General features: G+C 44.7%; 1 protein-coding gene across 1 annotated transcript; it reads left to right on the top strand.

Annotated features, from left to right (window-relative positions):
* The first annotated feature begins 277 nt into the window (after window positions 1-277).
* Window positions 278-5,764, top strand: OXGR1 (oxoglutarate receptor 1). The gene is made up of 2 exons (XM_036832044.1): window positions 278-322; window positions 4,609-5,764. The coding sequence occupies exon 2, from the start codon at window positions 4,682-4,684 to the stop codon at window positions 5,693-5,695; it is 1,014 nt and encodes a 337-aa protein (XP_036687939.1). The 5' UTR covers window positions 278-322; window positions 4,609-4,681; the 3' UTR covers window positions 5,696-5,764.
* The last annotated feature ends 2,283 nt before the right edge of the window (window positions 5,765-8,047 follow it).

The raw sequence follows: 8,047 nt of genomic DNA, 5'->3' as shown, positions 1-8,047 counted from the left end.
CTGGTGCAAGAGCCCCTCCTGCCAGGCTGTGTTTGCTCCTCTGCGAATACTCCCTTTGGGCAGTTTCGCGCAAAACAGACATGATGTCCAGCGATCCCCGGGAGAGGAAACTGCTGTCACTCTGCTGGCCATGAAAGTGGGCGAGGGAGGACGCCGGCCCCTGCCTGCTGGGCGGGGCCGGGGCGCACCTGCTGCCTGGGCTCCGAGCGGTGGGAGGGGCGGGGGCGGCGCGCGGGCCTCTGCTCCGACTGTCCCGCCGCCGGGGCGCAGCCGCGCTCCGACGGCCACTCGGGGCGCACGGCGGCCGCGCCTGGGGTGCCAGGTGAGCCGCGACCCGGGGGGAGCGGGCCCCGCGGGCGGGAGGGAGCCGGGTACGGGGGACCTGCGCTGATCCGGGAGCGGGGACCCAGGTTGCGGGACGCCCTGAGCCAGTGGGAACGGAGCCCCCTGGCACGTCTCTGCTGCAGGACCAGGCGAAGGCCAGAGCCCCAGGCCCCCAACTTCTTATCTCGGGGCAGCAGTAGCAACCCCGCATCCTGGCAGGGGGCAGGGGGCAGGGGCGCATGTGGGCAAAATAAAAGCCTAGAATGGCCAGAGATTTGTCTCAGGGAGGCCTGGAGAAGTTCCAGACTATGGATTTCTCCTACCTTTTTCACGACCAAGCGTGGGGACTTTGGGGGCAGAGAGTTCATCTCTGACATCGATTGATCCCGCCCTCCGGATGCGTACTTAGATCACACTGTATGCTTCTGGGCTTTATGGTGTTAGCAAAGCCCAAAGACGCCGCCCCACAAACCCCTCAGCAAGCACACCAACAAAACATTTTCCCCTGAAATGCCTTTATTATATCTTGTTTTGTTTCTTTGCTATAGATTAAGCGAACAAGTTTAGGATTGTCTCTAAACCTCCAAATTGGATGTAAAACTTGTGTGTGTCTGTGTGTGCATTTCCATAGATTTTATTTGATTGGAGAATATCAAAGATCAAAGAGCTAAAATCATACCTTTGGGCCCCATCAATGTGGCAGGTCCTAAGGGTCGTTGGGGTACCTGAGTTGCAGATTCTTATTTGAAATTTGGGTCTGAGGGAAGAGTTGGGGAGAGGGGTCCTTCAGTGTCCAGGGAGGACAACATTCACCCTCTTCACAAGTGTGTCTGGGCTGAGAACTGGTCTGCTTTCCACAAGTACGAAATTAAATTAGTTTACAAATATGTAGATGAGGAAACCAAGATGAATCTTTGTGAATGAAAGGTCTCTCCAAGGTTCTTCTTGGTAACCACATGCAACCCTAGCTGTGGGGTTTCCAAGACCTCTGAGGGAGGGTGAGAGGAGCAGTGCTCCAAGTTTATCCCTCCCTGGTCCACTGGAAATTTGGGAAAAGGAGGAGAGAATGGGTGTCAACTTAGCCTTGGGTTTTCAGCACCAGAAGAACCCAGGGTGTGGCAGGGGGAGCTGCAGAGGAGTCAGGGGCTGTTGGATAAGGAGTTTATTACAAGATTATCAGATACCCTAGGAAAACCACATTGCTTCATTAATCCCACCTGACTTGTTCCCACCAAGTGGGCAAGAATCCTCTATGGACACAAAGTAGCTTATGCTGCACCCTGAGTAGATACCACGTCCCGTCCTGCCTTCTTTATCCACAGAAGCTTGCAATCCCAGTCTGTGAGGTTCATATGCAGGCTATCCTTAGGATAACGGTCCTGAGCTGTGCATTCCCCAAACACTGACATCCTGCAGCTAGCCTCAAACACTCCCAATCTCTTCCAAATTTCAGAGAAAAGAGTAGAGGCTAAAATTATGGAGGTTTTTTCCCATCATAAAAAATTCCCAAATCTTTGGTGCTTGCTTTTATTTGTGTGGCATCTAGTTTAGTTCAAACGTATCCATCTGGTTATGTTGAAGCTTAATAGATCATTCTTTCTAGTTTATAGAGAGTCCGGTAGTCCTCGGTGGTCTGTAACCACCCTATGACTGAGATCCACAGTAGGGAATACACCACATCATTCCACAATGTCCTTTGAATAGAAATGGTGCCTTTGTGGCCATCCGGTGCTCTGGTGGCAGCAGTGAATTGCACAGGACTCTGGAACTGTCGAGGAAAGAAACTGCCTCATTCTACTTTGCTCACAGCCCTGACCAGTTTTTGTCTCCTGTTCTTAACTTCACACATATTTTGTAAACTCAAACCATTCTTTTAGTGAGGTTTAGGGGAGAGGGGTGACACTTCTTAGTCAACCCCTGCACCCTTACAATTCGTCAGTCATTGTTCAATAAATCCCAAGCTGCACTGTTGTTTTTCAAAACAATAAGGTGGTTGTTTCTACCTACAGCCTGCCTTTTCCTGATATGATTATGGTTTAAAATGGCCCCATAACATGGCAGGGGTTTACTTGCAATGACAGAAATTAATTTTGCACCTTAGCTTAAAATCCATTAAAGTATCAAACTTTTTTTTTTTTTTGAGTAACCGTTGCTGCTTTACTAGCTTTTCGGCACAAGATAAGTTTTGCTGATGTTAGTCATGATTCTTTTATTCAACAATATTTATTGAGGCCGACACAATAAATATGTGTGTCGGCCCCTAGGGTACGAGGTGACTTCATGCTTCTGCTTTCAAGGATCTGACAGATAAGCAGTCTTGAATCTTGACTTGCTAAGAACAGACTTCAGAAAGTGCTACTTCAGTGACTCCCTGACCCTGACCATTTTCTTTTGGGTTTAAATGACTGCCTTCTATCCATGCATAAGCCCATTATGGCTTTTGGCCAAGGGAAAAGCTGTCCACTGTGGTTTCCTGGTTTCACAGCACCCTTGCTGGTCAGCAGTGCCTGTCTCCTGTCACCCCTAGTTCGGTGTCTGTGGTAGTTCTACAAATAGCAATACCAGTGAGAGTAAATTAACTGAACCGGGAGAGAAACATTCGCTTTCGATTGGTGATACGTGGTCCCAGCGAGCACTGGCCTCTCACGTGTGGATCCTGACAGCTGCCCTCTCGGACTCTGTCACACCTCAGTGCCTGGCAGGCTTCCTATCCCTGAACTATTCTTTCCCCAGTTCATTCAGAATAAAAGTAATAAATGTTTAAATGCATTCTGAGACTTCTCTTGAAACCTCTTGAACTCTGTCACACCTCAGTGCCTTTGCACATGTTATTCCCTTTGTCTGGAAGGCCTTTCCTCTCTTCTTGCTAGTTTCAGATTAAATGTTCCCTCCTAAATGATGTTCCTTTAGTGCCCTCTCCTATTCTCTAGGTAGCTGTTCCCTCCCTTCTTTGTAATATCAGTAGCCTTGTACTATTCATCTATCAAAGGACTTAGTGATTAACACCTAACATTTATTGAGCACTTATTATGTGCCCAGTAGTGTTCCAAGTGTTTTTCGTGTCTTTTTTTTTTTTTTTTTGATATATTGACAGTTCCATGAGGTAGGGTTGTATTTTGTTAAGATAATTTCTCTGTCCATCTCCCCAAGTAGACTGAGATAGTGGCTTGTACATCTGTGCATGTTATTCATTTGGTATCTGTAGGACCTGGCAGAGTGCCTAATTAATACACAGTGGGCGCTCCATAAATATGTAAGTGGATGCATTTTACCAACAGCATTTACATCCGAATAATAACCTAATTGTAAGTAATTCTTCTTTTAAATGATCTTCATGCAGAAATTCACAGTCAAAATTTTAGAAAACACTGATAAGCAAGAAGAAGAAAGGTTAAAATCCCACTCCTCTCAGCCCTGGAGAGCGTAAGCAACTTGCTTAGGGACACACAACTACTCTTTGGCCAAGCAGAGTCAAGGTCAGGGCCTCTGGCAATAGCACCCTAGCTCTTAACACTGCATGAAGCTGTCGCTCCTCCTCCCCCTGCAAACACACCCCTCACAACATGAGCAAATTATGTTAGCTGTTAAAATGGGTTGGAAGAGCTGAAATTTGAAAATGAAATCCACCAGACATATAATGTTGGAATGCATGAAATCTACATTTTAGAAATGTCTGGTATTCAGTCTCGTCATGCCTTTGCACTTCCCATGGCATCCCTCATTTAGGGTCATCCAGATTGAGAGGCAGCACAGCGAGGCAGTTTGGAAAGAGAATGGGTTCTAAGTCAGACAAACAGAGGTTCAAATCCCAGCTGTGCCACTAGATGTGTTACCAGGAACAGGTCGCAGTTTTAGTCTCTTCTGTAAAATAGAGATAATAAGAAATGTTCTCAGCGTTTTGTCAAGTTTAGAGGTAACACATTGGTGAAGTGCCTCACGCGTGATTAGTGGTGGATCTTGCTGTGGTTAAGTCTCTAATGGTGACACTCTAGGGCATACCTCAACAGCAGCCTGGCCAAGTCGTCTTCTACAGCTACAACGTGGGGTTTTCCACCCCAGTCCTTCATTTTACTTCTCACGGTATTTAACTTTTATATTATTGTTAGATGTCTTTAGTAAGTTGCCTTACAGTCATTTTCTTTGAAATTCAATTTCTTCCGCAGGGTCTCTTTGGAGATTAAAGAGAAAAAGTGGCAAATTTAGGCTGTTAGAGCAATTTTCATTGAAAAGTGGATAATTGTTTTCATTACCCTACCATTAATGTTTTCTCTTTTCCTTTAGCAGCGAGGTACTTTCTCTCGATTCGTATCGCCAAACTGCACTCTCTTGTTTTCTTGCAAAATGAAAGGAGACAACCATGAATGAGCCACTAGATGATTTTGCAAATGCTTCTGATTTCCCCAATTATGCAGCTGCTCTTGGAAATTGCACTGATGAAAAGATCCCACTCAAGACACACTACCTCCCTGTTATTTATAGCATAATCTTCCTGGTGGGCTTTCCCGGGAACGCAGTAGCAATTTCCACGTACATCTTCAAGATGCGGCCCTGGAGAAGCAGCACCATCATCATGCTGAACCTGGCCTGCACGGACCTGCTGTACCTCACCAGCCTGCCTTTCCTGATTCACTACTACGCCAGCGGAGAAAACTGGATCTTTGGGGATTTCATGTGCAAGTTTATCCGCTTCGGCTTCCACTTTAACCTGTATAGCAGCATCCTGTTTCTCACCTGTTTCAGCATCTTCCGCTACTTTGTCATTATTCACCCGATGAGCTGCTTTTCCATCCATAAAACTCGATGGGCCGTGGTGGCCTGTGGGGTGGTGTGGATCATTTCACTGGTGGCCGTCATTCCCATAACCTTTCTGATCACATCAACCACCAGGACCAACAGATCCGCCTGCCTTGACCTCACCAGTTCAGATGACCTCACGACCATCAAATGGTACAATCTAATTTTGACCGCGACCACCTTCTGCCTCCCCTTGGTGATCGTGACGCTTTGCTATACGATGATTATCTACACCCTAACACAAGGACCGCAGACGCACAGCTGCCTTAAGCAGAAAGCTCGAAGACTAACCATTTTGCTGCTCCTCGTGTTTTATATATGCTTTCTGCCTTTCCATATCTTGAGGGTCATTCGGATTGAATCTCGCCTGCTTTCCATCAGCTGCTCCATTGAGAATCAGATCCATGAGGCGTACATCGTTTCTAGACCACTGGCTGCCCTGAACACCTTTGGCAACCTGTTACTGTATGTGGTGGTCAGCAACAACTTCCAGCAGGCCGTCTGCTCGATGGTGAGATGCAAAGCAGGTGGGGACCTAGAGCAAGGAAAGAAAGTCAGTCACTCAAACAACCCTTGAAACGTTTCACATACTCAGCCAAAAAAGAAATGCTGATATTTTACCTGTAACTTCTAAGAAGTCCAGACTATCTCCCTTGGTGGAACTCTTAGTACGTATTGTGCACTCAGGTAATGATGTGCCAGAGCCAGGGCAGGGCTGCTGTGAGGTCTTTGCAACCTGTCTATTGAGATCCTCCCTTGGGTAGATACAAGAATGGGATACATGCGTGTCAGTAAAGTATTCAGGTGCAGAATTGGAACTCTGGGAACTCAAGGCCTCTGGGAGGAAATCTAGTCTCACCAACTTTATATATATAAATTTATAAAATTATATATATGTATGTGTATATATATATATATATATATATATATATATTAATTGATGTTCACCTACTTGCCCTAAATCTCTCAGTATTTAATGCCACGACAAGAGAAAGCAAATCTTTTCATTCACAGTTTCTTGCTTCTTTATACGCAGGTCTATTTGTATTGAGGCCCTACACTACTCAAGGCATTATTTGTATATTTATCAATACTCACTTTTTTAAAAATTTCATATCTTTAATTTTTTTTCAAACTTTGCTTTGAGATTATTAAACTGTGCTTTTCACTAGGCTTTAGTCAGTTGTGTAGGTGAAAGCAATACCCAGTACAATACCCTTGAGACAATTCCAAGATGTCCATAGAAATAGCTGTGCATACATAGTTATGTATGGACATAATCTATGTCCACACATTATTCCCAAATAGGGGAATTACGTCTTTATTGTTGTAGATCATTTTAAAAATTGCTGTTGAATTTATAAAAATGATCAAGTTGTACTAGTAATTATCAACATGTCCTGGGGAAGGAAGGAGCACTTTTAGGGGAACAGAAGTACTTTTCATGTACTTATTGGGTATTAAATAAAATCTAACATTGTTTTGATTTCTGTGGGAAAATATTCCAGGAAACACTAATTCTCTTTAGATACCTTCTCCTTTGTGCCTCTCTTGAAAATAAGTTCTCTATTATAACAGCTAGAGCTATTTTTGAATTGTGTGTATTTAATTATCATTAAATGTAAATATTTGAGAAAATGCCTACTCTGGATATTCAAAACCCTGGTAAATATGTTGATACAATTAATAAACTAATTGAAAATCACTGAATAGGCTGGTAATTGTTTTCTCTGAAAATGTAGCTTTACCGCTATTATACTTACTGGAAGCTTATGTTCTCCATGTTTACAGAACAAAAATAATTTTAAGAATCAGTTATGGAATAAGGCCGGAATAGATGATTGAAACAAAGAAAAGGGTACCATAGGAACTCTCCATGATTTTCAGGCTTTTCTAGGACTTAACATCTGACTTGGACCTAAGTTAGGATGCTTGTCAGGAGACTGCAGGCGTGTGGAGGAGAAAGAGGAAAGCCAGCGGCTCTGAGAATGAACTTCTCTGGATGATGGTGTTCTCTCTACCCACTACCTTCTGAGCCATCTTTTCCTGGGCTTTCTTTTCTTTTTTATTTTTGGCCACAATGCGAAGCCTGTGGGATCTTAGTTCCCTGACCAGGGATTGAACCCAGGCCCTGGACAGTAGAAGCACGGAGTCCTATCCTGGGCTTTATTATAGCATGTGGAATGAGCTCTTTCACCAGAGGGCCCAACTTGCCCCTCTGCACAGATGCACAGTGTGGAATTGCGTTCAAAATTCCCCTTGGAACCGAGAAGCTGGGTAGCTCTCTCCCCACACCCACACCCCTGATGCGCAGCTCAGCTCCTGGGCCATCACCAAAGCGTGGCCAGAATAGCCTTTATAGTAATACCACTGTTTTTATTCTAGCCCTTTCCTTTCTCTCTCTCCCTCTCTCTCTTTCTTATTCCAAAGATTTCACCCACCAGAGAAAAGCCACGTCAATCTCCTTCATCCCAATCTCAACTTGTCGCTGTAGATTCTTGTATCCTTTTCCTTCTTCCCTCCAGTTTACAGACCAACAAATCATCTCTCTTTCTTTCTTTTTTTTAAGAATATATTTTATTATTTATTTATTTATTTATGTTTGGCTGCGTTGGGTCTTCGTTGCTGTGCACGGGCTTTCTCTAGTTGTGGCGAGCGGGGGCTGCTCTTCGTTGCGGTGCGTGGGCTTCTCACTGCGGTGGCTTCTCTTGTTGCGGAGCACGGGCTCTAGGCGCGCGGACTTCAGGAGTTGTGATTCTTTCCACTGTGTCTTAGGTCCTTATTATGCTCTCTTAGGACTTGCTCCAACACTCAATCCCACTTTCTCAAATTTTTAACGTTTCTATTACCCTGGATAGTTGACCTTAGCTTGGGAACATGCATCATTTTCCTTTATCCTCAGAATACCCTCCCCTGACTCAGCAGTTCT

This window comes from Balaenoptera musculus, chromosome 18 (genome assembly GCF_009873245.2).
Source record: "Balaenoptera musculus isolate JJ_BM4_2016_0621 chromosome 18, mBalMus1.pri.v3, whole genome shotgun sequence".
Lineage (NCBI taxonomy): Eukaryota > Metazoa > Chordata > Mammalia > Artiodactyla > Balaenopteridae > Balaenoptera > Balaenoptera musculus.
Note: the sequence above shows the minus strand (reverse complement) of the source record. Positions and strands in the feature narration are given on the sequence as shown.